General features: G+C 32.6%; 2 protein-coding genes and 1 long non-coding RNA gene across 9 annotated transcripts in view; 2 read left to right on the top strand and 1 right to left on the bottom strand.

Annotated features, from left to right (window-relative positions):
* The first annotated feature begins 452 nt into the window (after positions 1-452).
* LOC126876053 (uncharacterized) lies at positions 453-16,253 on the top strand. Its single transcript, XR_007693912.1, has 2 exons — positions 453-1,527; positions 15,007-16,253. It is a non-coding gene; the product is annotated as an uncharacterized LOC126876053 (long non-coding RNA).
* Positions 6,671-20,043, bottom strand: part of LOC126876035 (venom serine protease Bi-VSP-like) — a 44,962-nt gene continuing 31,589 nt past the window's right edge. For 4 of the 7 annotated variants that reach the window (XR_007693884.1, XR_007693880.1, XR_007693885.1 and 1 more), the window contains one exon: positions 6,671-6,865. The gene's annotated coding sequence lies outside the window, so the exon portion shown is untranslated. Of the gene's footprint in view, positions 6,866-7,275; positions 9,065-20,043 lie in introns of those variants that run through there. The other 3 variants (XR_007693886.1, XR_007693878.1, XR_007693881.1) reach the window with 3 other exon arrangements.
* On the top strand, positions 6,824-13,413 carry LOC126876040 (omega-amidase NIT2-A-like). The gene is made up of 4 exons (XM_050638957.1): positions 6,824-6,867; positions 11,508-11,692; positions 12,087-12,255; positions 12,530-13,413. The coding sequence occupies exons 2-4, from the start codon at positions 11,609-11,611 to the stop codon at positions 12,661-12,663; spliced, it is 387 nt and encodes a 128-aa protein (XP_050494914.1). The 5' UTR covers positions 6,824-6,867; positions 11,508-11,608; the 3' UTR covers positions 12,664-13,413.

The raw sequence follows: 20,043 nt of genomic DNA, 5'->3' as shown, positions 1-20,043 counted from the left end.
TAAGTAGTATAAATAATATTTGTGATAGATTTGGCATCAATTCCATGTTTCCTTTAATATTTGCCTTTAGAAAGTCCAATTCGTTTCACGATTATACAAATTACTAAAAAAATGTCTATATTAGTAATTTATTTATTTTGCATTAATCGTGACATGTTAGTTGCATTATGTTATATATAAACTACCACAGAGGAAAAATGATAATCTTTCAGTTATTAGTTTTCTGATTTTAATGTCATTTTATGAGTACTTTAACACGAGGTACTTGTAAATGAAAACAACCAATTAGGTCTAAAAACATAAGCCTGTTACCAAGACTCTTATTAAATTGAACAAGCTTTTCAAAAATCGAACGTGTATATTAACGCGAACTTATTATTTGACTGATTTGACTGATTTGACTGACATCCGAAATTGGTGAGATCATATGAAATTTTGCTTTTCGCATCAAAGCCCCTGACAAGAGTGAAATGGGTAAACAAACAACGGAGAGGAAGATAGAGGAAGAGCGAAAGAGGAGCAGTAGCATCGAGGACGAACAGGCCGCGGTGTTCCAAGAGGAACGAGATCAGCTGCGTGCGGACGCAAAGAGACGGATTGAGGAGATCCAAATCCGAAACATGCGGGCGTATAACAGGAGACGCAAGAATGCGACAGCATACAGGACGGGAGATCTAGTGGCAATCGAGAGGATGCAGAGGGGTCCCGGGCTAAAGCTGCATCCGAAGTTTCTTGGACCGTATCGGGTGATAAATGTCCTGCGAAATGACCGATACATAGTGCAGCGAGAGGGGGAGCACGAAGGGCCACGTACAACTTCCACGGCAGCCGATCACATGAAATGGTGGAATGCTGACGATAGTGATGTAAGTGCGAGCGGCGCTGATGAGCACATCTGAGGGCAGATGTGATTGTCAGGAAAGGCCGATTGTAATATCGTAGAATAGCTTTGATTGGAGATCGGCTGAAAATAGAAAAACCGTGTACGCCGTCTTTTTGTGGTTCGTTTACATTTAAGAGTGCCTACGTGACTAAAGGCACGTAGTTGGTAGTTCTTACATAGGTATGAGGGAAACAATAGACAACGTTAGAAGAAGGACGGTTTCGCTATTCAAGGCGAACCGAAAAGTGTGCGTGTTGCGAGAATCAGAGTTGATCGAGACGTCGAAGCATAGAGTCGTTAGAATTGAGTTGCGAGTGTTGTCGAGTGTTAGAGTTGCTAGTGAGAGAGAGAGAGAGAGAGTTACCAAATAGTTGTCAAGTTATTTGTTGTAAATACGAGCGTTGCATTTAGTTTTCCTGTTAATCAAACATCGTTTCTCTGTCTAACTAATATCTGTATTTTCAATCCATTATTAATAAATTATAATTAATCGGACAAAATTACACCTTTAATATATTCCGATATTACATTACCGTTATGTAATATTTATCATGCTTATTTTGTACGTAAAACGAATCGTTGGAATATTCCCGAAGCTAACGAAGCATTTCCCAAAAGTTAAACCGAAGAAATTAACGCGAATAGTTAAGTGAAATTTTTCCATTAACTTGCTGACCAACCGGCAAATAAAAAATCATAAAAATTGTTTCAATGTGTTGAGGTCACGCATAACTTCTTTTTTCATTGACGATTACCAAACAGGTAAAATTTCGAAATTGTACGAAGGCCACGTGACCAGATCGTATTGGAATTTGAAGTGCATGGAAAAAGACAACTCGAAGTACAAACCTTGAGCTGTACTACTCGAAGTACAAACGTGAACTAATGGATGCAGAAAAGCAATTAACGCCAAACATCCGAACAGCATCTTGGAGCCCGTCATTGTTCTGAAATAAAAGAAGTGACGAATTAAAAAGACGCAGGACTAATAATAATAAAGGAAACTTAGTTCGTATTATAAATTGAATTTACATCAGAAAAGAAGCACGATCAAGCGAAACAGATCGTAGAAATGACAAATATCATCGATATACGTTTCAGTGTAATTTCACTTTTGAAAATTATTTAGTTTAATACGATCGTATTCATCGCTCTGAAACTTTCATTGTGCTGCAATTTGTGCTGCGTCTTTTTAATTTCTCTATCTTTCTGTGTTTTCGGAAAAATTACTTGAAAGATTAAGAATTGTTTGCCTTATTTTATTTTCGATTAGTTAGGATTTGATTATTCCAGGTAAGGTTTATTATTTATAACAGGTTTTATCACTTGTTTATTATTTAGGAGTTTGTTATTTTAGGATTAGTACCTTTTAGGATTTCTTATCCTTCGAGTTTCTGTTTCAGATATCTAGGTCTATTTCAAGATGTTTTATTACATTAGGATTATTTATTCGATTAAGATAATTTAAGAGTTTCACAATGTACAAAGAAATAATCGCGTGAAATTTAGATTTATGCTTTAAACGTATTAAACACGCGGTAATTTCAATGTCTATAGCCTCGAACGTGTTCTGATTAGTTGTGTCATTGTCTGTGACATTGAAATCACAAAAATCCATTGCAAGTGTGCTGTCATGCAATGTGGATGTAATTGGGTTTTTTGGGTATTTCCTGTATCATCTGATTTGTACAGTACTATTTTAACGCAAGGACAGGAAAGTTATTATATATTTCCCGTCCATTATTTGAATCGTTGTGAAGTGTAACGAATTATATTCGATTCGAGGAGATGTTAATGAATTACCCATTTCATATGTAATTACATGGAAATAAAAATCATTGCAAAAATAATTGATCTAATGACAACGGAATTTCCAATATTTTTTTGTTTCGTCACGTCTTTTTCATAATATATCTTTTATAGGTACGTGATTTATTAATCGTTCGAATGGAAATAATTATTCGTATAATATTCAAATGATTCTAGCCATAAAATAAATTAAAACGATACCTGTAATGCAATCTGCGTATGACGTCAACCTCGATCTATGCTTATACAAGAAATTTTATCAATCAATGACTAGATATACAATAATCAAATATTATAAAATTTCCTGAAAACCTTTAGGTGTTAATATTAAGGTGTTAATATCTTTAATATTTGCAAGTTATTGTTTAGCGCTAATTAGTTAGAATGTAACAAGTGGTGTACCAGAATTGAGATAATTAAGCCACACGAACAATCTTATTTAGATCTTTTTAATTTTTTAATTCTCTTTTGCTCTAATACTTCGTAAAATTAATCTTCATTAGCTACTACACTTCATAGAATAACAAGAGATAATTTTTCTTATATAACGTTTCATTCATAAAATCTATCATTAAAGTATATCTTCATAAAAATATCATTCCATACTAACGGTATATTTGGTGTCATACGAGATAACAGTTACCAGTGATGACATATGTAACTTTATAAAGATATCTCGTTTTATTATATATTAAAAGAATGTACTCATTGCTGCTATATTTCAGATGAAAAAAAGGTGGCAATGATTTTAAAGTAAAATCGTTCGTTTACAACTGATTCATTTACATTTCATGATAATACTGTGCATTCTGAATATGCTATGATTTGGTTTAAAATAATAAATAGTCCATTCTTGCATACTATTGCTCCAGCTTTACTTGTATTATCGATATTGGTATAAATAGAAAGACAATTAATGTCGTTCGAGTCTATTTTCGGATCATTTATATTACGTTTAATCCATATAGTTATTATATGAGACATAGTATCGTAAAATTTGGAAGAATAAAACGTTCGTACAGGAAGTACATTTTATAAGAACTCCAACAAATCTGCGTGTGCACCTAAAATACAAACTGATAGTGATTGTTCATAAGTTTATATACATTATCTAATGTCAATCGAAGGTATCAATTCTTTTTCTCCATAAGAGTACTTCTTCATTTATATGTGTTCAAAAATACATGTGTTCAACCGTGAAGCATATGTCACCTACAACGAAAAAGAGTTTTCCTATACTTAATATTTCCTTTATATACCTATGAAAGTCTATTCTTCGCGTAGTATGAAATTATGAATAAATCTGGAATATTGTTCAATCTGAAAAGAAAAATAACTTATTGACATCATTCATTGATACGAGATTCAGAATGTTTGTTTTGTCTTGCAGAAAAAGAAGGCAGCCCTCCCTTTCTTTTAATGTGAAATAGAAAGCGAAAATTTGAAAACAGATTTTTTGGAAATTTACTTGCAAATATCGTTTTCAATATCGTGATTTTCTTCCCAATGGTACTGTACTTTCAAATTTTCCAGTATCCCTCTAAAAACAAAAAGTCGAACCTCGTTATTGTTAACGTAGGCATTACAAGGAAGAGAAGTATTAGAAAGCAGCTCCTTTTTATTATGGATTTCTTTATAATCATGTAAATAAGAAATTCCGGAAATTTTTTCCTCAAGAATTTAATTCTTGTGTTTTGATTGATAATTATTACACTGCATACTAACTTTTCGCATACTGTTCGCGTCTAACAATTTCCTAATAATAACTACTTCAAAATTACATATGTTCTTGCACGAATTCAAAAGTACGTATGATACAATTACAATTGATTCTAAAATAATAATTATTTAAAGATATTAAGATACTAATTAAACGTTTCACTATATTTCAAAATCTGGAACAACAAATTTTTATTTATAAAAAATGAAACTGTCTTTATATATTCTTTGTCATGATGCTATTTCTTATTACCATGTCGACATTTTTTAAAATTCATTTTGTTATCTCTACGCAATATGAAAATTCATATGCTGCTTAATATTTTTTACATATTATCCATCCACCGCATGATATCTCCTGAAAAATCAAAATATTAATGTTATATTATTACAATGCTTCTTAAATTTCAATTTTTGACAAATTTGAAATCCAATATATTTTGCACAATTATTATTTATCAAAAAATTCCAAGTTAGTAACTTTCTTTTCAAATGGCAAATAACATATACTTTGACTTACCTGTAAGTTTTTGTTCCTAATCATCATTTCCTCTTATAGAACACATCATTATTGTTCTCATAATTACTACCAGTGTCATAGATATTGTAGTGGCTACAACTGAATTAATAGAAAATGATAAATAACTGTGTATAACACTAACACATAATTGTGTATAACAATGACAGATAACTTTTACTTACATATCAGTCGATAAGGGATTACTGTGATATCCTGTTGATGTTTCTTAAGGCACTTGATTAGGTGCGATACGGTATCATTCCTTATGGTATACTGTAGATAAGTATTTTAGAAAATAACAAGAATAAATCTAAATTATTCAGAGGTTCCAGTTTCGGCTTAGACATAAATACAGGACCATTTGCAAAGAAGAAAGGGTGCGTTTCTACAGCCTCGTTATAGTAACCATGAATACCAATCTCTGAATTACTGGTTACTAAACATAAATATCCTATAAAATTTAATATATTTCTTTAATTTTTAATACATACATGAGTTAGTAGTTCTAAATTATGAATCATCCTACCTGTGATATTACACTTTTCCTTATAATATCATCACTCGAGTGAACAACATTAAGATCATGTAAACCATGTCATCCTATCTTACTGTGAAGATACTTAGTTATGTTATCTAACATTATAAAAATATCATCAAATTCAAGTCCTTTTATTCACATCACATGGCCACGACGATCTGGTTCTTCGTTATATAACGTTCTAAAATTTGTCGTATATATAGGATGTACAAACCGTGATATCAAGGTATCAGTTCTTCCTTCCCAAGGGACAGTTTCATTAAAATTCTGATAGAATTAAAAATTAATTATTAATATTCTAACAATCATATATGTTAAATACATTATAGTCAACGATATATACCTGAGCGAATGTAGGGGTGATTCCTTGATAATTATAAATGTCATCAGCCCACATCATTGTGCCACTTCTTTGTACTCCAGCCTCTAGATTAACAGCCTAAACAAACATACGAAATTTTATAGAAGCTGTACAAAATATAGTATATATGCGCAATATTGAAGCGTTCAAGGGGATATAAAGGTAATGTACATCACATACACGTGTACTCTCATGCAACAAAATACAATTAGATTTAATAGTATAAGCTCTTTTATTCATCATAAGAGATTGGAAATTTAAGTGTCTTACGAGGGTGAGTAAAAAGTTACCCGCTCTGTCGGTGTAGAATTTATTTTAAGCAATTGTCAAAAAAGACATACATCATTTTTTGACATAATCACTCGATTTCTGTATACACTTTGTCCATTTGCCGAAGGACCTTTATATTTTCTCATTAAAAAATGTTTTGGGCTGAGCTGCGAACCACGAATGCATCGTCGTCTTCACCTTTTCATCAGCTTTTTCGGCATCCATCTCGCACAAACTTTTTAAAATCCAAATCTGTCGTGCACTATTGCATAAGCAGAGCCGTGGCTGATTTGCAAATGATTTGCCACATTATCCAGTGTCACTCGTCTATTCCATAGAGCATAAGTTCATGAGCACGTTCAATGTTGTCATCGTGGATGTGGACGGGCGTCCAGCTGTTTTTTCATAACACTTGTGCGATCTTCTTTGAACTTTTGTGCCCATTCAAACACACTTCGTGACAAAACACTTTCTCCATAATGTGCATTAAATCTTTGATAAATATAGGCATCAAACATAACCTCCGACCACAAGAAACGAATCACAGCATCCTGCACTGTTTTCCTGCAAATCACCATTGCAAAGCGCCATTACTCGCGCAACGGTCACAAACGAATTGACGTAACACAAAGAAACCTGCGCAGCAGCACTGAACAGATATTGACGTCATACGAAGAGTGCAGATGGATCAATACGGTCGACAGAAGTTTTAACTATCTGGAGTGCGGATAAATTTTTACTGAGAGTCGTATAGGAATCTATAATCTGTAAGTACACCTTTGGCTGAATGGAAATTTCTCTTACATATAGTCAAAAATGCAGAAACTGTGTATTGAATTGGAAAGTGATAAAAAATAAGTGAAGTTTCGAGGTTGCATGTGATTGCATGAGTACACAGGACGTTTTTAGCGAATAAAAAATAATTTTGAAAGACACGAGACTTATCTTGTATTTTATGCACTCTCTGTGTCCGAATTTTCAGAAGCTCTCTATCTTATGAAGTGTTTTAGATTAGCCGGAAAATTTTGTACGTACATACAAGAAGTATACGATCTAAGTGGAATATTCCATTATTCTCTTGATACAACAGAAACGAAATTTACAGAACTTCTCAGAAAGTTGGTTTATTATTACCAAATTAATAGAATTAATATACGTTTATCATCTTTACATACCTAAGTCGTGGAGGTTTATCGTGCGTAAAAAATTAGTGTCGTTTCAAAGTTACATTTCGTACATTTTAAGCCTATAATTTGTAACGTACAAAACAATGTAAATTTGAGCTGTTTCTTATCTCCACAATAAGAAAATCCAACTTTACGTTTTTTACACAATGATATTTATGGAACAGTAATATCATATTATTGCATCGCTTGGAGAATGAAGTCAAGGTACGATGTGACCCTAGTGTAAACGCTGGGATACCCAGCTGTGCCACACTTATAAGCATAAGACACAATACCTATTAAATACGAGGTTAATTCATGTTGTATCAGCAGTGGTCCGCCACGGTCAGCCTGAAAGGATCGTTAAATTTTTAATCAAAGATACTGAAATATATCGATCGAATTGCATTGAAATTATACTTATATACAGTAATAATCTTCTATTGATTTGTGTATTGAAATACTCCAATTTATAACGTACATGTTATATGTATTTTGAGCAAAACTAAGATTAGAAGGAAATTAGATTAAATACCATAACGAGGTGTGAGAAGTGGGCAAAACTATTAAATTGTGTTTATCTATTATTTTTAATGTTTAAGACGTCGATTTGATGTTAATTTGAATTGACGTGTCTTCAGATACCGTATAGTTTGTAGTAACTCTGTAACTTAATTACCGTACAAGAATCCTCTCCACCCTGAGCATGTTCGGCGCATATTATACCATCAGTGATATCAGGTGCATTAGGAAATTTGGAATAAGCTATTTTGCATTCGGCGTTCTTAATCACTGGCATTTGTACTTCCATTAATGCATTAGGTCGTGGTCGTCCTACGAAGAAAATGAGAAAGATATTTAAGACTGGAACTGTTTAATTTTATTATAAAATTGATATCACTTGCTATATCTTAACGCTCCCCATCCAGCAACAAGGGGGTTATAGCCGACGAAGTTGCTCTTTCGTACAAATGGGATATACGTACCCTGAAAAATAAAAAAATAAATGAAAATGCAGGAAACGAATGACCAAAAGTATGAGAAAGAATTGTACACGCTTTATGACACAATATATGTGTACAGTAAGAAATTTCAGGATATGATACTTCAGTAATACTCAATAGCATATATATATATATTTGAGGACTTACTCGAAAATGGCACCTCCTCCACCTATCTAAGAATGGCAATATTATGATTGTGTATGTTTTCTATTCCATCCATATGTGCACAATGTGCTGCGGTTAAAACATGCCTAGCCGATATCAGGGAACCTCCGCACTTCCATAGTGGTTTGTCTGGGTTTCGGGGATTACGAAAACCTAATGCAGCGATCCATGGCCAAGCGCCTAAAATGCAATAGTCATAGTTGTGAATATACATAATTTTTTCTCACATAACGAGTAACAACGATTATTACCTATTCGATATTCGATCATACAGCAGACGATAAGTACATACGTACAAATACTCTGAAATAGAGATTTGATAAAGACAGAAATTAAATTTTTATTCCAGTGGAATACAAATTATTAAATAATTCTATATAATTTCTATTTGAACTATACTGAACTATAAAGTTCAAACGTGTAATTTCTGCCCTAACAGTTTTTGATCTCTATCCATATTATTACTCCTATATCAATTTTTTATTTCAAGCAAAAAGATACTCTTCCTAACATGAAGTAAAAGAAAGAAATAATTCAAGTTAATAAGTAAAGTTACTACCGATAAAATCATAGCATTATTATTTAGTCTAATTGAAATGTACATTGATGTGCTGTTTAATGCCTTTAAAGTTCATGCTTTGCAGTAAATGGCTTATTATTAATCGGAAAGAAAGACATAAAACGTACCAAGTTCAGCTGGTTTACCATCGACCACCCTGGTATGAGAGACGTTGCTAAAACCACAGTATGGTGGTCGCAAAGCCTTATACTTATACACAGTTTTTATTAAAATTTCTCTCTTCTCTTTGTTTGGATCGTTCGGACAGCAAACGATCGTAACATTGACCTGGTATCTGCACACTGATCGTCTATAAAAATCGGTGGCTGTACGGTACTGTATCTGCCATATTTCTTGCAGAGGTTTACATTTTCTGTAGTCAAGGCACCTGCCTTCTTGATTGTCCGGTGTGGTACATTCTGGATCAAACAATTTTAAAACATTTATACAGTTCAAAGATGCGTAAGAAAGCGACACCGATTACTCAACTTTCGAAGTAAAAAGCCGATCAAGTCCACCGGATTGCCCTACAGACACGTATTAATCCGTAAGAGTTAGTCATCATGTTGATAATAATTATCTAAAGAAACTTTTCACGTAAAAATATAAAATTTTAATTGATTAGATATTGTGTTAGCCATACTTAAGAAAGAAAATGAAAATGAATGAAATGAAAGAAAAGGACTACCTTCAACCTCATGTTTTAAATAAACACTTTGTCAGTTTTGCGGTAAATAAATTCTTAGGAATTCAGGACAGTTTTTAGTGAATCATTTTGTTTCGACCGTTCGCGGAGAGACGCGATCGCGAGATAGCACGTCAACGAGAGTTGTAAGTTCCCGTTACGATTAAATAATCGACGCCACGAACTGATCGATCCCCTTATTTCGATTATGATAATAAGGGTAGTTCAATGAAATTCCACAGAATTAACACAAATAAATTAATGTTTATTTCAACAACTTATTAACTAGAAAGATATAAATGGAACAAAAAAAATGTAACTGCGTTTTGGTTGATAAGTAATGCGCGACATACCACATGTGTTGACGGTTCGACTTCTCGAAAAGTTCTGAACGCCTTTCGATTTTTTTCGTTTTTTCTGGAAGGCGACCCCCACTACGTTCGGATCACGCCACATTCTTTTACTGCGAGGTAAAATACGGGCCACGAGTCGACGTTTCTGGAAGTCGCCCTGCTTAATGAACCATGCGCTTGCCACTACAATGTTTGTTTGCCGGGCAGACGCGACGATCCGTCTGCGACATTATAGTGCCGCGATCGATAGTTAAGAATATGACCTATGGTAAGCCGCATGGCGTAACATTCTCCCCCCGTTGAGAGGGTACCGATCAAACTAGCGAGGTGTGGTTGAAGTTCCCATCTTATTTCGGCTCGGTGGCTAGTTGTTCGGGTTTCTCGAGATCGGGTTGAATTGGCAGTGGGACAAGCCTTTTGACGCCCCGATCCAAAATGCTCTTTGCCGTCTGAACTGTAGCTGTCCGGATGACACCATCGGCGCCTGAATGAACCTTGATAACTCGGCCCAGAGGCCAATGCATGGAGGGAACGTTGTCCTCTCTGAGGATGACGATTGTGCCCTTTTGGATGCTGTGTCCACCCTTGCTCCATTTATTGCGGTTGGTTAGCTCGTTCAAATACTCCTTATGCCAGCGGTTCCAAAAATGTTGTTTAAGCTGTTGGATATGCTGCCATTTGGAGAGTCGGTTCGATGGAATGTCTCTGAAATCTCGATCACGTAAGCACATTAATGAATCGCCAATGAGGAAATGTCCGGGAGTGAGGGCTAGGAGATCATTTGGATCGGTGGAGATAGGAGTTAGCGGGCGGGAATTGAGGACTGCTTCTATTTCTATGATAAGAGTATTACGGTGTTAAGCTCATATGTTTCTGTTTCTCCACTCGCGCTGCGCCATAATATCCTTTGATATTTCCGATCCTCTGGTCGTACGAGGAATTGCCGATACATTTTCTCGATCTCGCCAGTGAGTACGTACTGATGAGCGCGGAATCTAATTAATATACAAAATAAATTGTGAATTGATTCGAGAATATAGGATTTCCCCATTTTCATGATTATCGTGATTTTTGTATAAATATATTTTTTAAGATACTAATAATTAGGTACTTATAAATTAGTATTATCAATTATTTTGCATTTATAATTCCGCCTCTAGTATAAGTGTTAATTGAAAACTAACTTTATGTTTCAAAAAGTACTAGCAAAGTCGTTGAGTAACAAGCCACTGATGCTAACACAAATAGCATTGTCGTAATTAAATATTTCTAAATATTCATTTTTCATTTTGAACCTGTAGAAACAATTTATTATATATACTATTAGCTAAGTAATTGCATATTTAATTAAGTCGAAATATAAAACTTAGTTATTTTAATAATTTAAAAAATAAAAAACTGACAAACATTTCAATTTAATTTATGGTTGGAACAAAAGACAGTTATTTTTCATTAATTGAAATATTGCAATGCAGAGTACTTTCGAAAATACGCCGAGAGTATTCCTGATGGTGAAACGAGCGTTGCTTCATCGAACGCAGCTAAAGAAAACAACATCTATGTAGTTGGTGGTACGATGCCTGAAATAGAGGGCGATAAATTGTACAATACCTGTACTATTTGGGGTCCCGATGGAACTTTGATAGCAAAACACCGAAAGGTAAGTAATATATTCCTTTATGGCTTTGAATTTGAAAATATTGGGGCGAAGAAAGTGACTCTATCTAGGAATAATTTAGGAATATACATATGTACATACGTATACTATAACCAATTCTATAATTTACGGTTTATAGATAACGTTATGATACGGGAAACGCCCATTTTTGTTGTAATGTGTAATATAAATTTTTCACATACTTAAAATATTATTATACTTATTTTTTCTCCTTTTTAAACATTATTAAATGATAAGATTTTTTAATAAAAGAAAGTGATAAAAACGCTGTCAGTTATTAAATAAAAAATAATTAAAGTTTAGGAGTTGGTAACTTTGATATTAAATTACAAAAGTTGCAGCAATAGAATTAGCGACCACATTTTTATGTTATTAGGTACATCTATTCGACATCGACATTCCTAATAAGATTACTTTTCGAGAGAGTGATTCACTCAGTCCTGGTAACTCCCTAACGACGTTCGATGTGAAGGGCTGCAAAATAGGTATTGGCATTTGCTGTGATATTAGATTCGAGGAAATGGCACGCATTTATCGGAACAAAGGTACAGTAACTTAATCGATCAATACTTAACTAGCAAAAAATTAAATATCTTTCTTAAATATATTCTATATAAAATTAATATAATCTGTAACTCTGTATAAAAAGAAGCTTAATTTAAAAAACCAGTATATTTGCTGAAAATGAAACAACTAAAAGAATTAAAAGCACAATAAGAGGACTGTCCTCGCATATTCAGAAATGATGGAATGTGAACCGTGCAACTACGAAGTTAATTGGTATTCGGTGGCTTCATATTTCCTGCTTCTCTGGGTTAGGTTGCCAAATGCTGATATATCCAGCGGCATTCAATATGACCACTGGACCACTGCACTGGTCATTACTTCAGCGTTCCAGAGCGAATGATAATCAATTATACGTTGCCTGCATATCACCGGCTCGTGTTCCTTAAGCAAGTTACGTCGCATGGGGACATACACAGTTGACCAATCCCTGGGGAAAGATTCTTTACGATTTGGAAACTCAAGAGAATATGGCAGTCACCGATATCAAAAAAAAAAAAAAGAAAAAAAAATTTCAACAAATAAATAAATAAAAAAAAAAGTCACCGATATCGGTAATTTACAGCTTAAAATTAAAAGCGAGAGATCCATGATGTAATTAATTTTTAGTCTCGTTAATTTATCGATTTAGCCATCTTCCTCTGTATTTGTTGAATTTATTAGTAAGCATTACTTATTACTTCGTATGTTTCTTTTTTCTATCAGATCTAAAAGTTGTTGAGGAAGTAAGGGCTCAGATACCTACATTTTCTCAGAGACGTACAGATTTGTACGACACTGTCTGTAAGAAGGAGTAACTCTACACTAAAACAGAAAATGTTTTTTTATAATATTTCTACTACGATATCCTTTTTTGTGAATTATTACTAATTTCTTATCATCCATTTCTTGTAAATATATTATATCACGATATTACAGATATATACATAGATATACACGTTAATTAAATCCTCTATATGGTATTTTTATATCAGTGTCATAAACATTGTAAACCGAAAATCTTCTATTACACGCGTACATATACAGTCAATATTATTGTTACATATAGTGATACATACGTTGATCCACACATTAATTAAATCCTCTATATGCTATTTCTACTTTGCTATCTTGAATAGATAAATAACATGTCGCTTCCAGATGTCAAATATTATTTGCCAAATGCACATATAATGATATAATTACATATAATGATAATAATAATATAATAATTATATATAATATTGATAATAATGATATAATTACATATAATGATAATAATAATATAATAATTATATATAATATTGATAATAATGATATAATTACATATAATGATATATACGTTGATCGACACATTAATTATGTCCTCCATATGGTATTTTTATATCGGTGTCATGAACATTTTTCCCCGAACGACCTTCTATCACGCGCGTACGTATATCGAGAATATTATTGTATTATCGTATTATCGAGAATATGTGTTGATATACACATTAATTAAATCCTCTATATAGTATTTTTACTTTGCTATCTTGAATAGATAAATAATCTCGAATATAGACATACAGGTACACTTACGTTGATATACACCTTTGTACAAGGTGTCAAAAAATTTTTTATCACGGCGTTTTTTTAAGACGATTTTATAGCTTCGAAATTGATCTTGACACGATTTTCAATGTCAAATTATTTTTCTATTGCATCATGTGATACTCATTAGGAGGAACAAAACTTCTGTTTTCTTAGAAAAAATGTTTGAAATTTCATTAATTCCTAGATTGATTTTATTTATACTTTAAGGTCAGATATGACATCAAATAATGTCAATACTAATATCTAGTTATTTGTCAATTTACAGCATCTGAAAAACAAGATATCTTCGAGACAGCGTGGGTTTTCTTTCCAACTTTCTTAACTTTCAACAATAAAATTTTCGTCAAACGATACAATCTATCCAACAAAGTTCTTGTACACAGCCAATCTCGTAAGAACATAGATCTTCTTCAAGTATTATTCTTCACAATGCTTCGTGTGGAATTTCTACTTGACGAGTTATTATTAAACGATTAAAAGCTTATTATTATACGATAATGTAATATCGTAGAATAGCTTTGATTGGAGATCGGCTGAAATTAGAAAACACCGTGTACGCCGTCTTTTTGTGGTTTGTTTACATCCAAGAGCGCCTAGTAACAGTGACGCGAGAAAAGATAAGCAGCGTCAAAACAGAAGTACGGTTTCATATTTCAAGGAGTGGCAATCAAGAGGCCAGAGTATGTGAGCCGAAAAGTGTGTGTGTGTGTGTGTGTGTGTGTGTGTGTGTGTGTGTGTGTGTGTGTGAGCGCGCGTGTGCGTGCGTGCGTGCAGGACCGAGCAGGAATGCATTGGCGAGGTTCAGAGTTGATCGAGACGTCGAAGCATAGAGTCGTTAGAATTGAGTTGCGAGTGTTGTCGAGTGTTAGAGTTGCTAGTGAGAGAGAGAGAGAGAGAGAGAGTTACCAAATAGTTGTCAAGTTATTTGTTGTAAATACGAGCGTTGCATTTAGTTTTCCTGTTAATCAAACATCGTTTCTCTGTCTAACTAATATCTGTATTTTCAATCCATTATTAATAAATTATAATTAATCGGACAAAATTACACCTTTAATATATTCCGATATTACATTACCGTTATGTAATATTTATCATGCTTATTTTGTACGTAAAACGAATCGTTGGAATATTCCCGAAGCTAACGAAGCATTTCCCAAAAGTTAAACCGAAGAAATTAACGCGAATAGTTAAGTGAAATTTTTCCATTAACTTGCTGACCAACCGGCAAATAAAAAATCATAAAAATTGTTTCAATGTGTTGAGGTCACGCATAACTTCTTTTTTCATTGACGATTACCAAACAGGTAAAATTTCGAAATTGTACGAAGGCCACGTGACCAGATCGTATTGGAATTTGAAGTGCATGGAAAAAGACAACTCGAAGTACAAACCTTGAGCTGTACTACTCGAAGTACAAACGTGAACTAATGGATGCAGAAAAGCAATTAACGCCAAACATCCGAACAGCATCTTGGAGCCCGTCATTGTTCTGAAATAAAAGAAGTGACGAATTAAAAAGACGCAGGACTAATAATAATAAAGGAAACTTAGTTCGTATTATAAATTGAATTTACATCAGAAAAGAAGCACGATCAAGCGAAACAGATCGTAGAAATGACAAATATCATCGATATACGTTTCAGTGTAATTTCACTTTTGAAAATTATTTAGTTTAATACGATCGTATTCATCGCTCTGAAACTTTCATTGTGCTGCAATTTGTGCTGCGTCTTTTTAATTTCTCTATCTTTCTGTGTTTTCGGAAAAATTACTTGAAAGATTAAGAATTGCTTGCCTTATTTTATTTTCGATTAGTTAGGATTTGATTATTCCAGGTAAGGTTTATTATTTATAACAGGTTTTATCACTTGTTTATTATTTAGGAGTTTGTTATTTTAGGATTAGTACCTTTTAGGATTTCTTATCCTTCGAGTTTCTGTTTCAGATATCTAGGTCTATTTCAAGATGTTTTATTACATTAGGATTATTTATTCGATTAAGATAATTTAAGAGTTTCACAATGTACAAAGAAATAATCGCGTGAAATTTAGATTTATGCTTTAAACGTATTAAACACGCGGTAATTTCAATGTCTATAGCCTCGAACGTGTTCTGATTAGTTGTGTCATTGTCTGTGACATTGAAATCACAAAAATCCATTGCAAGTGTGCTGTCATGCAATGTGGATGTAATTGGGTTTTTTGGGTATTTCCTGTATCATCTGATTTGTACAGTACTATTTTAACGCAAGGACAGGAAAGTTATTATATATTTCCCGTCCATTATTTGAATCGTTGTGAAGTGTAACGAATTATATTCGATTCGAGGAGATGTTAATGAATTACCCATTTCATATGTAATTACATGGAAATAAAAATCATTGCAAAAATAATTGATCTAATGACAACGGAATTTCCAATATTTTTTTGTTTCGTCACGTCTTTTTCATAATATATCTTTTATAGGTACGTGATTTATTAATCGTTCGAATGGAAATAATTATTCGTATAATATTCAAATGATTCTAGCCATAAAATAAATTAAAACGATACCTGTAATGCAATCTGCGTATGACGTCAACCTCGATCTATGCTTATACAAGAAATTTTATCAATCAATGACTAGATATACAATAATCAAATATTATAAAATTTCCTGAAAACCTTTAGGTGTTAATATTAAGGTGTTAATATCTTTAATATTTGCAAGTTATTGTTTAGCGCTAATTAGTTAGAATGTAACAAGTGGTGTACCAGAATTGAGATAATTAAGCCACACGAACAATCTTATTTAGATCTTTTTAATTTTTTAATTCTCTTTTGCTCTAATACTTCGTAAAATTAATCTTCATTAGCTACTACACTTCATAGAATAACAAGAGATAATTTTTCTTATATAACGTTTCATTCATAAAATCTATCATTAAAGTATATCTTCATAAAAATATCATTCCATACTAACGGTATATTTGGTGTCATACGAGATAACAGTTACCAGTGATGACATATGTAACTTTATAAAGATATCTCGTTTTATTATATATTAAAAGAATGTACTCATTGCTGCTATATTTCAGATGAAAAAAAGGTGGCAATGATTTTACAGTAAAATCGTTCGTTTACAACTGATTCATTTACATTTCATGATAATACTGTGCATTCTGAATATGCTATGATTTGGTTTAAAATAATAAATAGTCCATTCTTGCATACTATTGCTCCAGCTTTACTTGTATTATCGATATTGGTATAAATAGAAAGACAATTAATGTCGTTCGAGTCTATTTTCGGATCATTTATATTACGTTTAATCCATATAGTTATTATATGAGACATAGTATCGTAAAATTTGGAAGAATAAAACGTTCGTACAGGAAGTACATTTTATAAGAACTCCAACAAATCTGCGTGTGCACCTAAAATACAAACTGATAGTGATTGTTCATAAGTTTATATACATTATCTAATGTCAATCGAAGGTATCAATTCTTTTTCTCCATAAGAGTACTTCTTCATTTATATGTGTTCAAAAATACATGTGTTCAACCGTGAAGCATATGTCACCTACAACGAAAAAGAGTTTTCCTATACTTAATATTTCCTTTATATACCTATGAAAGTCTATTCTTCGCGTAGTATGAAATTATGAATAAATCTGGAATATTGTTCAATCTGAAAAGAAAAATAACTTATTGACATCATTCATTGATACGAGATTCAGAATGTTTGTTTTGTCTTGCAGAAAAAGAAGGCAGCCCTCCCTTTCTTTTAATGTGAAATAGAAAGCGAAAATTTGAAAACAGATTTTTTGGAAATTTACTTGCAAATATCGTTTTCAATATCGTGATTTTCTTCCCAATGGTACTGTACTTTCAAATTTTCCAGTATCCCTCTAAAAACAAAAAGTCGAACCTCGTTATTGTTAACGTAGGCATTACAAGGAAGAGAAGTATTAGAAAGCAGCTCCTTTTTATTATGGATTTCTTTATAATCATGTAAATAAGAAATTCCGGAAATTTTTTCCTCAAGAATTTAATTCTTGTGTTTTGATTGATAATTATTACACTGCATACTAACTTTTCGCATACTGTTCGCGTCTAACAATTTCCTAATAATAACTACTTCAAAATTACATATGTTCTTGCACGAATTCAAAAGTACGTATGATACAATTACAATTGATTCTAAAATAATAATTATTTAAAGATATTAAGATACTAATTAAACGTTTCACTATATTTCAAAATCTGGAACAACAAATTTTTATTTATAAAAAATGAAACTGTCTTTATATATTCTTTGTCATGATGCTATTTCTTATTACCATGTCGACATTTTTTAAAATTCATTTTGTTATCTCTACGCAATATGAAAATTCATATGCTGCTTAATATTTTTTACATATTATCCATCCACCGCATGATATCTCCTGAAAAATCAAAATATTAATGTTATATTATTACAATGCTTCTTAAATTTCAATTTTTGACAAATTTGAAATCCAATATATTTTGCACAATTATTATTTATCAAAAAATTCCAAGTTAGTAACTTTCTTTTCAAATGGCAAATAACATATACTTTGACTTACCTGTAAGTTTTTGTTCCTAATCATCATTTCCTCTTATAGAACACATCATTATTGTTCTCATAATTACTACCAGTGTCATAGATATTGTAGTGGCTACAACTGAATTAATAGAAAATGATAAATAACTGTGTATAACACTAACACATAATTGTGTATAACAATGACAGATAACTTTTACTTACATATCAGTCGATAAGGGATTACTGTGATATCCTGTTGATGTTTCTTAAGGCACTTGATTAGGTGCGATACGGTATCATTCCTTATGGTATACTGTAGATAAGTATTTTAGAAAATAACAAGAATAAATCTAAATTATTCAGAGGTTCCAGTTTCGGCTTAGACATAAATACAGGACCATTTGCAAAGAAGAAAGGGTGCGTTTCTACAGCCTCGTTATAGTAACCATGAATACCAATCTCTGAATTACTGGTTACTAAACATAAATATCCTATAAAATTTAATATATTTCTTTAATTTTTAATACATACATGAGTTAGTAGTTCTAAATTATGAATCATCCTACCTGTGATATTACACTTTTCCTTATAATATCATCACTCGAGTGAACAACATTAAGATCATGTAAACCATGTCATCCTATCTTACTGTGAAGATACTTAGTTATGTTATCTAACATTATAAAAATATCATCAAATTCAAGTCCTTTTATTCACATCACATGGCCACGACGATCTGGTTCTTCGTTATATAACGTTCTAAAATTTGTCGTATATATAGGATGTACAAACCGTGATATCAAGGTATCAGTTCTTCCTTCCCAAGGGACAGTTTCATTAAAATTCTGATAGAATTAAAAATTAATTATTAATATTCTAACAATCATATATGTTAAATACATTATAGTCAACGATATATACCTGAGCGAATGTAGGGGTGATTCCTTGATAATTATAAATGTCATCAGCCCACATCATTGTGCCACTTCTTTGTACTCCAGCCTCTAGATTAACAGCCTAAACAAACATACGAAATTTTATAGAAGCTGTACAAAATATAGTATATATGCGCAATATTGAAGCGTTCAAGGGGATATAAAGGTAATGTACATCACATACACGTGTACTCTCATGCAACAAAATACAATTAGATTTAATAGTATAAGCTCTTTTATTCATCATAAGAGATTGGAAATTTAAGTGTCTTACGAGGGTGAGTAAAAAGTTACCCGCTCTGTCGGTGTAGAATTTATTTTAAGCAATTGTCAAAAAAGACATACATCATTTTTTGACATAATCACTCGATTTCTGTATACACTTTGTCCATTTGCCGAAGGACCTTTATATTTTCTCATTAAAAAATGTTTTGGGCTGAGCTGCGAACCACGAATGCATCGTCGTCTTCACCTTTTCATCAGCTTTTTCGGCATCCATCTCGCACAAACTTTTTAAAATCCAAATCTGTCGTGCACTATTGCATAAGCAGAGCCGTGGCTGATTTGCAAATGATTTGCCACATTATCCAGTGTCACTCGTCTATTCCATAGAGCATAAGTTCATGAGCACGTTCAATGTTGTCATCGTGGATGTGGACGGGCGTCCAGCTGTTTTTTCATAACACTTGTGCGATCTTCTTTGAACTTTTGT

Source organism: Bombus huntii, unplaced genomic scaffold, assembly GCF_024542735.1.
Source record: "Bombus huntii isolate Logan2020A unplaced genomic scaffold, iyBomHunt1.1 ctg00000062.1, whole genome shotgun sequence".
Classification (NCBI taxonomy): Eukaryota; Metazoa; Arthropoda; class Insecta; order Hymenoptera; family Apidae; genus Bombus; species Bombus huntii.
This window is presented reverse-complemented; position numbering and strand designations above follow the sequence as displayed.

What these genes read in the sequence shown, in the direction of transcription:
- LOC126876040 (XM_050638957.1), top strand. Translation starts at nt 11,609, where the DNA reads ATGCCTGAAATAGAGGGCGATAAATTGTACAATACCTGTACTATTTGG. An exon ending in TGATAGCAAAACACCGAAAG is followed by an intron (nt 11,693 to 12,086) that starts GTAAGTAATATA and finishes TTATGTTATTAG; the next exon opens with GTACATCTATTCGACATCGA. An exon ending in ACGCATTTATCGGAACAAAG is followed by an intron (nt 12,256 to 12,529) that starts GTACAGTAACTT and finishes TCTCTGGGTTAG; the next exon opens with GTTGCCAAATGCTGATATAT.